Source organism: Porites lutea, chromosome 3 (genome assembly GCF_958299795.1).
Source record: "Porites lutea chromosome 3, jaPorLute2.1, whole genome shotgun sequence".
Taxonomy (NCBI): Eukaryota; Metazoa; Cnidaria; class Anthozoa; order Scleractinia; family Poritidae; genus Porites; species Porites lutea.
The window spans coordinates 10,530,122-10,542,638 of NC_133203.1; the positions used below are offsets into that span (position 1 = coordinate 10,530,122).

Here is a 12,517-nt window from a genome sequence, read left to right on the forward strand (position 1 = left end):
TAACACAAAAGACATACATATCTATTTAAGCCAAAGAATATTTCCACCACGTATCACGCATAAATTTCTTTATTCAACTAAGAAATATTGGAAGTCATAATAAAATGTTATTTTGATTGTTCGTGATCAAGACGGTGGGACCTTGATAAATTATGATTAAGGGCCAAGGGACAAGCAAAACCTGTTCGCAAAACGAAGCTTCTTTTTATCGAGGTTCCAATTTATTTCCCGCTTTTCTGTTTTTGTAAACCCTCTTACGCGATGGACGAATAAATAATAGGCTATACTACTAGACCAAAAGACGAAAGTGCAAATTTTCTATGGATATTCTCAGTATTTCGTAAATTCTCTTTTCACTGTTTTAATGTGCGATTTGTAACAGTTTCTACGCCTGTGTCAAAAACATTATGTTAATATGAACTACGTACGCTTGAAAAATTTGAGCATGAAAGGGAGTTGTTTGTCCGACTGCTGTTCTTGCGACAATTATTTTACGTCTTTAAGATCGTCTTCCTTGTATAGCTGTGTTGACTTTTCACTGACAAAATCACCGTTAATTTAAAATCAATTTGTTACGGTGAGTGACACTTTTTTGCTTTGAAAATGACAATCCCTTTGTTGCTCTTTAGAGCAGATTTTAATTAAGATCTGAAACGAATACTAATTTGTTGCCATTTCAGCGCAACAGTCAACTCAGACTAATTCAACTATAATGAATGTTTCACTTACTTTGATTAATTAAAGCTTATAGTACCGCTCTGTTTCAAGATAACTGAATCTAAATGGCAGAAATGATGCCAAAAGAACTATTGGTATAGTGGGTGATTTGTTGTTGCAAAAAAAGCAAATACGAGTTGAAATGTCTATTTTCGCCCATTAAACATACTTATCCAGCGATATTAGTAACTCGGATACTGCTCAAAAAGAGGAAAGAGTACTTGGGAGATATCAATTTCTGTAGGACGTTCTTAAAGAAGTTCTCCACGAGGGAAGGTTAGTATACTTATTACTTCAGACCCTATTTTTTTAAGTTTAAATATCCCATTTACATTGTAGTAATCATACACTATAAAAAATGGACGTTTATATTACGTTTATATGGGTATAAAGATTGCTAAGTTAAGTTGGCTCGATAAAAGCATGTAGCCGACTATTACCATTTTAAATTTTAAATTTCATGCTCATCAACTACAGCTAAAAATCATTTCGAATTATGTTTACCTAACCGTAACCCTTACCATTTTCAAAATCAAAATCAAGATTTCGTTAAAATTGTTATTATAAGAACAAAAAAAAAACTCCCAGGCTAGCCCAACACTTGTTCTACAAATCTGGATTTCTGGCCCAATTCAAATAAAGGTCTTGTTTTTGTTTTGTTTTTTGTTTTTTGTTTTTTTTTTGGCCTCCTCAAACTCCCTTGAGTGCCCTTGATGTGGTTTGTGAACTTTGGTGCGAGAGAGGGAATTTTTAGCAAGCGTAGCAAGGTAACAAACTGAAACCCCATGAAAAGAAAATCTATCTTTTAGAGGCTTTACTAGAAACTGTTTGTAAGGCTGAAAATCTATCATGCTAAAGCTCTGACCTCAAAAAAACCTCATTTGAATAGCCTTTATTTAAAGAGGGTAGCACTTAATAGCCAAAGGCTAATAAACTTGTGGCCCTCATATATTTTACGTCTCCTAATGGAGACGGGACCGCCATTTTACGTGGTCATCCGAGCCACGCGAAGGTCCAGCCGCCTGCAGGGCAAAGGAAGTACCTTCATTTCTCAGTTATTTTTAAGACCCTGAGTATTGGTCCGGCCCCGGGAATCGAACCCGCGACCTCCCGCTCTGCAGTCAAGCGCTCTACCGACTGAGCTAATCCTGCCGCGGTCAAGAAAGAAACTTTAATTAGAATCCCGAATAACAATAATAGCAATAATAATAGTAATAATAAATTGGTTGAGTAAAACCAAAGAACTAATAAATTAGTTCTGAGGGTTTCTTTTTCATCTGGCAAGAGATCTAAATCAAGTTTTACAGGGACGGAAAAGCCAGCTAGTCTTGAGATTAAGATTTATCCAGTGGATTACGAGTCGGTAATTGCGTTGTCCACTGCGATCATGGCTACCCCGCGATCATGGCCGCCTACACGTAGGCGGTGGATGGCCCTGTTCATTTTTTGAACAAACTATTCTTTTCTTCTCATTTTCTTTTAACAGAAAAAGAATTTACAACGGTTTCAATTGAAACTGCCAATATGAAGTTCATGACCAGAGGACTAATTTTCATGACAGCGTGTCACGTGACTTTTGTCCTCATGAGTCAGGTTTGATATACCTTATACAAACGTTATTGCACTAACGTTGTCATATAGAAAAGAAAGAGCCAAAAAAAGTTAGCCGTTCAATTGACGTTATGATAATCCTGATAACGCTTTTGCAGTATAGTATACGACTTCACTGACATCACATTGACTTGGAATGAGTTTAGAAAGGGTTAATTGGCTACTCTAAAGACTTTTTCTGCTTCAATATTTCGTCAGCCTTGTCATTCTGAAAGTAGTGAGTATGCCCAGTTCATTTCTGTCACTTAGCTTTAGTCAATTCTTTTTTTTTGTTTTCCTATGACATCGATATTGCAATTAATGTAACTTACATACCTATATCGAAATATCGGAAAGTAACTTGATTGAGCTAGCAGAGTAATTCAGCTAAAAAAATCCTCAGCGGAACACGAGGTTTCAAGCAAAACACAAGAACTAATGGCTAAGCTCAGGAACAAAACTTGACTTTATTACCGTCTGTTCGTGGGCGGCAGTGAATTGGCTTGAGGTATTGTCTTTCCGAAATATGGCAACCTAGCAAAAACCGAAAAGGTCCGTTTATCTTCCCTGACGGTGAGTTTGCTAATGAGACTGATAAGGTTAGTTTCGGGAATTGTGAAATAGTTTACACTTCCCCCAAAGTGACAAGACGTAATGCACGAGCAGTATACAGGCTCTCTTATCCTTCACAGAACTGAAAAAAGGTTGTCGCCAGGCATTCACGTGACTGCACGCCAACAAGGGTTGTGCAAACGATCTGCCAAAACAGTGTCTTCCACAATTCAAAGAGTAATTTGAAACGATGAAATGTTATCTTCTACCTCAACCAAAAAAATTAATTGTTCCTTTTACTTAAAAATTGGTGTTGTTTAACTAAAAAAGAGGGACGATTAACCTTTTGCCTCGGTTATTTTGCCTACCAATTTTAGATCGTTGCGTAGAGAACTCACTGGGTTCCACGGTTTTAAATTTCACTTTTGATTAAGTTTTTATTTATTCAATACGAAGCTTTTGCTTAAGAAAAAACCTTTCCTATGAGAACTTCACAAGGTTTGAAAAGGGTGTATAAAAGATAAGTTAAGCTCTTGAGGTTTCCTGCGAAACGCTTATTAGTAAAGAGCAAACGTTCTTAATTTTCTTTTCGTTAATGCTTGAAACCTTTTTTGCTATTATCTCTTCAGGGTGCTAACATTTTAACCAGCTCTGGTGAGTAAGAATATCTTGTGATAAAATATAATTCACTGAGCTTTCCATAAAGGCTGAAAAACAACAGTGCAAATTTGTTTATAATTAATTACATGAATGCTCATTTTTGACCTTGGTAATCAAACTTAAAAAATATAAATGAAAAATATACATTCTAGTCTTAAAGTCTCAGATTTCAGTCTTGTAGCTTTCGATTATCGAAGTTCATCAGCTAAAAACGCTCAGTGTTGTCACGTGTACTAACTCCCACCCAGATCGACTGGGAGGGGGTCTGAAAGACCTTTGATCAGGAGACAGTGGACATGAAAACGAAAATTAAGGAGGCCATCCATATCAGACGCCAGCGACCGACATTGAACAGAGATGGAGGTTATGAACTTCCCGCGAGTTATGATCATTTGTTGTCACGAGACTAATTCACGTGAAAAAACACTGAGGGTTTATTGCTGATGAAGGCTATACAATACAGTCGAAAGCTATAGGACTAAAATCTGAGACTGACTTATTTTGTGAAAGCTGTCATTGTTGTGATAAATAAGTGTAATACACTTAAACATATCTAGCTTTCTTGTGGTCAGCCACGTTTGAGAGCAAGATGTCTCCTGAATGGAGGTTAAACCTCTGCTTTGGGATCCAGAAAAAGTGTCCCTTTCCCCTGAATAGAGTGTGCCTCCAATAGAGGTAATAAACAATGGGATAAGTGAACATTTTTCCGGGACCAAAGTTTGTGTCCCGTGAAATGGAGGTGTCTCTTGATTAAATTAAAGGTGTCCCAAAGGAGAAGTTACACTGCATAACAGGTCTGATATCATCGTTTCTCTTTACAACAGATGGAAGATTTCGCTATAAGTTCCTTGGCTGTTATAGCGACAAATCAGACAGAGCCCTGCCTATTGAAGTATTCAATGGTAGGAAATATGTTGACTGGAATATGAAAGATTATAACTTCGGAAAAATAATTGACATGTGTGCTACACGAGCATACGACAGAGGTTATTTAAAATTTTTCGGCCTGCAGTACTATGGAGAATGCTGGGGTGGACGGAAAGGTTCCCGTTATAATATCAACGGGGAAGCTAAAACTTGCATGAAAGGAATTGGAGAAGAATGGACCAACGCTGTTTATGAGATTATTCGTAAGTACCTCCATTATCAACTTTGAATGCCAATACAAACACACTCCTAGCAACCGGTGGTCATAAAGGATTTTTTCACGAAAATTTTTTTTTTTTTTTCGCAATGTGTAAAAGAACTTTGAAGCTTTATAACTTCTCTTTTAATGTAACTCCTGCCTTAAACAAATAAGAATACAGTAAAATTGTATTGATTTGGCAAGGTAGTCACAACTTTCATGACAGCTTCTTCCAATACTTCATAAAACAACATCAACTTCTGATGTAACTTTTGTAACTTTCTAAAAAACATTCAGATCCGCGGTTAATATTTTTCCTTCTCAGACACTTTCAAACAACCACGGACGAAAACACGGGGCAACTTATGCTAAGGAGAGGACGTATATGTTGTAGTTTATTTTTTATCTCATTTAATTCTTATTTTTCTATTGTTTTGGGGTATGTTAATGTATGCTGATGAATTTGAAACAAAGGAGAAATAAAAATTAACTGCATATACATATACATACGTCTTCGGTGGCGGGAACTTGTCTTTTAGGACGTATTTATACTTCCTTGGTATTCACACAGCCAGCCACGACGGGGACGGAAACGAGAACGGCAAAAAAGCAATAGGTTAATGAGAAAAATTACATCTCTGCGCGTCCATCACATTTTCTGGTACAAGATTTTCGCGGCGCGTCGCTAAGACAACGTGAGACCTCCTCCTGCGACGTTTTATGTATTTCTCTCTCTAAAGTTGGATATAAGGTCTTCAAGAGTTCATCTCAAGAAAAATCCACTCACATTTCACAAGGTGCTCTCCTAAATGAGTTTCCTGTGTTCAATTTCTTGATAGTTCAATCGCTGTAATAATAATAATTTATAATAATAATATTAATAATAATAATAGGACATCTGCACAATGATGTAATTTGACTGCAACTGTTAGAATCCTTCAGTTTTTTGTTTTCATGTCTAGATCAGGGCTTCTGTTTGAAAAGTCTCTGTGACCATTTATTAATTTAAAAGTGAAAGAAAGAGTGAATGAGTTCTTGTACTTTTAGTCAACCGAAACCATCGTGAAAATATCCAATAACCATTTGTTCAAGATTTATCTACTTTGACAATCGTTTACTTAAGTCTTTTTTAAACATGTTTGCCAATTCACTAAGCGTAGCTGTTTTCCATCTCAAGATGATTGCAAAGTTAGTGGCATGACGTATGAAAGTGGACAGCGGTTTTACATTCCACAAAATCCAGTCAATTCTAATGACATCAGCTGTCAATTATGCTTATGTGATCAAGGATACAAGAGTTGCCGTGGAAAAATCATGTGTGATTTCTTCTTTCCTTGCGAGAAATTTATACCCGCACCACTAGGAACATGTTGTCCAACTTGTGGTATGTTAACAGTTACACTAATTTATGTCATTATTTACATATTTATCTATCTATTGATCTATTTATTTATTCATTTATTTATTTGCCAACAATAAAGGTCACAAAATTTGGAGTGGTAGCTGGGCAGCCTGAAAAGAAAAACACGGGGCTTATTTTAAAATTATGTTCTTATTCTTAGACGGTCTAAGCACTGTCTAAGGTCTCTCGGGCTTTCTGGGAATCAGCTGCTCTGTGTCAAGTTATATATCAATCATGAGACGCAATGTTTCGTAACCAGATGAAACTCTGAACTCGAGGCCGTGTTTCATCTAGTGATGAAACACTGTGTCAAAAAAATGCTTCATATTACTTCTCAAACAAAAAGTTTTATACCTGATTTCCAAACACTCGTTGACCATAAATTCCTTTGTATTTTCATTATGAATTATTAATGAGTTTGAGAAGTTCCATTCCTGTTGAAAGGTTACCAAACGAACTTTGCAAAATTCACCATTTTCACATAGACCATAATGGACCTCTTTTACCGCCCAAAATTTTGCACCATTGTTTCCAATTTCTTCTGGGTATTACAGGACCCTACAGTCGTCCCAAGAGAAATCGAAGACAACGGTTACATAACGTTTTGTGGGGTAAAAAAAGGTGCGTTGTCGGTCTTCTCTGTTCTCGATGTAAATCGCGGATCTTTGCTTTTTCTGCAAGCTTCGCGCTCAGGCCATCCATAGCTATAAGTCAAAGTAAAACAACTCGGGTCACTTAAAGTGAGCCTTAACGGATTGGTACCTCATTATTTATGTGAGAAATTTATCAAAAGGGGCCAGTTACTCAGTGGTTCCATCAGAAACACGGATTAAAAACATCGGATACCGATATAAACATCGCTAAGTATCTTACCGCATGCAGTCAAAAAACGTTTTTCTAAAGAGCAACTAAGATTTGGAATTCCTTATACAAATGACTGAAAAACATTAATTCTAAACCTTTTAAGAGATTACTTTAATTTTCCGATGAAGACATGGGAATGCTAATAAGTTTGTATGTATGTATGTTATATCGTTACATTCAGCTTGTTATCACCAAAACAAGTTCTACAAAGATGGCCAGAGCTGGATCATCCGACAACCCCACGCGGGACCCGATTGTTACGAGTGCACATGCGCATCTAATCAAACAAAGTGTGTGGCGGTGGGATGTCCAAACGATTGCCCAAATCCTGTTTATGAGCCTGACAAATGCTGCCCTACTTGCCGTATGTTTTTTTAGTTCTAACTTCAATTCACTTTAGTATTTTTTTTGTGTGTGTGTGTCGGTGTGTCCTGAAATTTTCATTGTTTGATTAATTTCCTATGGCTACAATAACATTGCTTGCTTCCAGATGGTACTAGTTTCGTTACGTCACACCAAAGGAAATATTTTTTACCACCTTAGCTTTAACTAAAGGTACATTTACAATGTCAGTGCATTGTCACGTAAAAATAAATGAATAGCGATTTAGAGGTAGCACATCCACTAAGTGGTTCTTCATCTTCCTGATTCCTGAGTGAATTGGAATTGAAAATATTGGTTTTTGAGGAGAGAGGTAAACCGGAGTACCCGGTAAAAAACTTCATGGAGAAAGGGAGTGGACCAACGATGTCGACAAACTCAACCCACATATCGCCTCCACGCTGGGATGATTTGAACCCGGGCCACATTGGTGGGACGCAGGTGGTCTCACTACTGCGCCACCGACCCTTGCTCTGCCTCCCACCCAGCGTACCGTCTGAGATATTAGGTAGTGAGTTAATACTTAACCTTTTACTCTCCCACAGCCAATAATGGCGGTATGAAGTTTAATTCTAAATGCTAACTTCTTAGTCTTGGTGGGCGAAATCCTATTGTATAACTATTCACGTAAAATTTATTTTAATCCGCTGTTGTTTCGCTGGAAGCTTTTTTTAAAATTTTATAACAACATTATATATTTCTTTTCTTGAATTTTAATATTTCGCTTAATTGAGAGCTTAGTCGTTAACACCCTAATGTACATTAGACGCACTTCAGAATGCTTAAACTGACCTTACCTTTGAGAGTTCAAATAAACGAGTGCTGAAATGTAATTATAGTTATTGGAAGTTATTATCAGTTTATTTCACTCTAACACACTCGTCAATAATCTCGATTTTTTTTTTTAGATCCCGGCGCTCCCACATCTCATGCTCCTTTCACTATACCTGAAACTACGCCCAGGCCCCCTCCGGTAATGCCTCCTTTTCCCGGTTTCCCTGGTAACCAGAAAAGAAGTCTGAGGTTGAGGAAAATATCCAGGCGAAGCAAAAGCTGGTAATTAATGTTCTTCACAGTTATGATTAGCTATCTAAAAGTGTGATAATATATGCTAAGTGCTTAGTGTGTTCAGTTTACCTATCTATCACATAATTATATTGTCTTTTCTAACTTTTGCAACTCTAATATAATGATAATTTTGTACGTTCCCTTCATTTTCACTCAAAATCATTTTTGAAATCTGAGAAATGCTTGAGCTTCAACGTGAGTAAAATTCGTCTGAACAACTAAAGTTTCAATTGCGTGAATGAGCGCTTTTCACGATCATGTCACTTTAATAATTCGGTTTGACTAGGTTGGTTTGTCGTCATGCAGTCTGGTTGAATACACTTCTCCGTTTTGTAGAAAATGTTCTCTTTCCAATCGAATTGTAAGCCTTCAGCTAGTATTTTACCATGAGATGTAAGACAGAGAAAATTACCGCTTGCGCTCGTGTGATTAGTATAAATTTACTAGCGTTCGTCAAAGGAATTCTATGAACTTGCGAAAACATTGTAAAAGGACTACTAATACTTACTCCAAAGGGAGCAAAAAAGCGGTTTTTTTAAGTTTGGAGAGTTACGAGAGAGGTCAATTCTCCTAAACAATAAAAATGATAAAAAAATATAGTGTTTTTTTTTTCTTCATCACATCTTCATCACACAGAGGAAGCACAATCCTTCATTGCGATAATATTTTAAAATCTTTTTATTTTTCAATTACAGAGGGTTATCTTGAAGATGGAGGGCACGATTGACTGGCAGTCTCAAGTTTTCACAACTGTGTTTGTCTTTATACTCGGAGATGGTCACTACTGGCCGATGATTTCTCATTACAATCCTTAATCATTTCATTTATAGATATGAAATATAGGGGAGGATTTTTGATCTTACCTCATCTCGTTAGAATTTTTAACAGGTCGATCTAAAAGTTCTTGGGATTTTCTACCTTTCCTTTTGCAACAAACCACGCAACACCAGATCCTCCCTTTCTTCAACGCCTTTTATCCGGGAAACATTCCCTTCCCACTTCCCTTCTGTATTCCTTCCCCCCCCCCCCCCCCCTCACACACACACACACAAAAACGTGTGAAACAATATATAAGTGATTACATGTTAACTGTATGCTTATGCCAGGTGTTTCAAATAAAAAAAGTATCTTTATTAACAGTCTCTGTTCTTGATCATGACAATGGTCCTTGCATGGACGAGAGGTACTTACCAATAGTCAAAAGAAATTAATGAAAATCCTTCCCGAAAGACATATTAAACCCTGATCTGAATCAGAAGTATCCCATTTAGATTCAATCTGTTTAATCTACGTTGAATGTACCCATGGAACGATTAGAACTTTTTCTTCGGTCTTTTTCTTCCTACTTTATCGACGTCGATACTTTTACTTGTTTCTGTACTGATTTAGTACGCGTGTTAGCGACGACTGGAAATACGTCTGCGGTCACAGGCTATACGCGTGTATAGCTACACGAAAATTCAAGAGCCTCGATTTCAGAGAATTACATCATTGCCAGTGATAAAAAAAAAGATTTACCTGGCACGTCATTTCAATCATCGCCGAAAATAAACCGCATGCCCATCACAGACCACTGGCATACAATGAAAGTTCAGAACACTCGGACCATCGCAGTTTTGCTTAATAAGATTCTTATTTTTTTTTCGACCTCTCAGTAGTGTTAACTTGTTCCAAAGTAATCAACGCTTTCAAGCGATAGAATTCATGGACCGACACGTTTCCGAAAAGCTCTAAATTTAATCTTTCCTAAGCTTTCTTCGCAAAACATGCGTGGCATCGATCACGCAACGATTATTAGTCCCAGTTTCCACGGTTTCAGCAAGGAACGCCTGGCACAATGACCCCTGTTTGTGTACAAAATACGACGAAAATGCTCGGGAGGTACTTCCAGAAAAATAGAGTGGGGATGTGCGGCACGCTTCCTGAAACCCTTACCCTGTTTCAGACCGAAATCTGTGATTTTCCCTACCATATTTCAGACCTGAAGCCCTGGAGCCCAGCGCCTGACCGGAGCGCGTGACAAGCTGTCACGGCACGTACACGGTTGGCATAAACATTAAAAGGGAAATGGTCTTATCGCCAAATGATGAAGTTAGCAGTGGCTTCTTCTAAACCATACCCAATTCAAGACTACAGTGCACAAACCATACCCTATTTCAGACCAAAGTGGTCGAAATTGATACCCTATTTCAGACCAAAACGGCTAAAAAACCATACCCTTTGGCACCGCACATACCTATATAGCCTATATAAGGGAGTACCCTCCCCCCCCCGGGCGAAAAACGCGCTGCTGACGCAACTAAGGCTAAAAAAACGTGGACAGGTATTAATGAGGTATTGTTTCGCCGTAAAAAAAAAAAACTCAAGACTTTTACTACAATTAAGAATCCAAACAATAAGAACAAACTAATCAAAGATTCTTCACATATTTCTAACATTGTCAATGAACAGTTTGCGTCTATTGGGAGTAAACTCGCAAGTAAGATTCCTTCTTCCCAACGACATTTTCTCGACTTTGTTAACATAAATATGTCTCCAATGTCATCTTTCTTTTTTCAACCAATAACATATGATAGCGTAAATAGAGGATATTACATGGCCGCGCGGAGATACGAAATTTCTCTTCGAGTGTAGCGAACGAGTGATATATCTTTTCAACACGAGAAGAGAAATTTGGTATCTCCAAGCGGCCATGTAATGTTCTATTTATTATATAAACACCAATGAAATACCAAACCATTTTACTTTAATAGTTTTTTGGTGTGAAAGGCGCGATTTATTATGTAGCCATGGCAAATGTGTTATTTTCACGTGTGAAGATAACATGTTATTTTCACATGTGAAGATATCAAGTTTTCGCGTGAAAGCTCACCTGGTATTTCATTGGTGTTTATATAATAAAGACCTATATCTCTATTGTCAAACTTCAACAAAATATTTGAAAGGCTTATGTATATATAACAGAATCATAAATTACAATGAGAAACTGTATTTTATTTACTTTTCCCAGTACGGTTTTCGCGACGGACGTTCTACTCATCATGCTATGTAAGATATCGTTAATGCAATCCAGGCCAATATAAATCAAGGTCTATACTCTTTGTCGTGTGTTTATTGACCTCAAAAAAGGTTTTGATACCATTGAACATAATATTCTGCTAGACGAGCTCAACTTTTAATACTTTCGTGAATTAATCAACCAATGGTGGTTTTCCTCATATCTCAATAGCCGCTCCCAAACTATTCAAATTTCTGATCACATAGCAAATAAAGCGACAATCAGCTTTGGAGTTCCTCAAGGTTCCGTTTTAGGTTCTCTTCTCTTTTTGCTTTCTCTTTCTCTTTTTTCATTTATTTGTAAACTGTAAACTTTCCTTAGTTACTCGTAGTCTTGATTTCATATGTTGTACACATTGTCCTGCCTCTAATAGCCTTCTGTAATATTACTTATCAATAAAGTTAGTTGTTGTTGTTGTTGTTTGTTGCCTTAGCTCTAAACGCAGCATATTCTCAGGATACGGTTATCATCGATTATCAGTTCGAATGCCAGTTGATATTTAGCCAAACGAATTATGCAGTGTTTTGTTTTCAGTGTTTTGCATTAAGGTCTGCCTAAGCTGAGAATATGGGTTGAATTTATATTTGTGCTGTTGGCACGGAATGTTGTGCGGATGGTATCATTTACTCTTAATCCGCTTATAAAATGTACGCTGAATGTGCCTTTGCATTTACCGTATTTATTCGAATAAGCGCCCAACCTTGAATTAGCACCCACCTCGAATAAGCGCCCATCCTAAAGGTAGAAAAAGTTAATAAGCGCCCAGCCTCGAATAAGCGCCCACTCCCTCCACCTCCCAATCAAACTCAAAAAAGCGCTCACCCCTATAAGAGACTTCCCCGTGGACGGAGTTTTCTTCAGAGTATTTTACAGAAACCTTGCTTTGTTACTTCTTCGCGTTTTGTTATTAGAATTTATTATTTTGTTGCAAAATAGACATACTTCACTTGCTGAAAATGGTTAAAATTTAATACGCGCCCACTCTCAAGGTCCAAAAATTTAATAAGCGCCCAGGCGGTTAATAGAATAAATACGGTATTTGAAAGAATTCTCTTTTTTTGTCGGTCTTACATCAATAAAGAAACACGAGATCCTTTTA

At 37.3% G+C, this 12,517-nt stretch overlaps 1 protein-coding gene across 1 annotated transcript; it reads left to right on the plus strand.

Moving 5' to 3' along the window:
* The first annotated feature begins 812 nt into the window (after positions 1 to 812).
* Positions 813 to 9,324, plus strand: LOC140930442 (uncharacterized). The gene is made up of 8 exons (XM_073380133.1): positions 813 to 993; positions 2,204 to 2,310; positions 3,489 to 3,513; positions 4,344 to 4,649; positions 5,823 to 6,029; positions 7,093 to 7,275; positions 8,201 to 8,348; positions 9,056 to 9,324. Coding segments are annotated over exons 2-8 (939 nt in total). The 5' UTR covers positions 813 to 993; positions 2,204 to 2,241; the 3' UTR covers positions 9,057 to 9,324.
* The last annotated feature ends 3,193 nt before the right edge of the window (positions 9,325 to 12,517 follow it).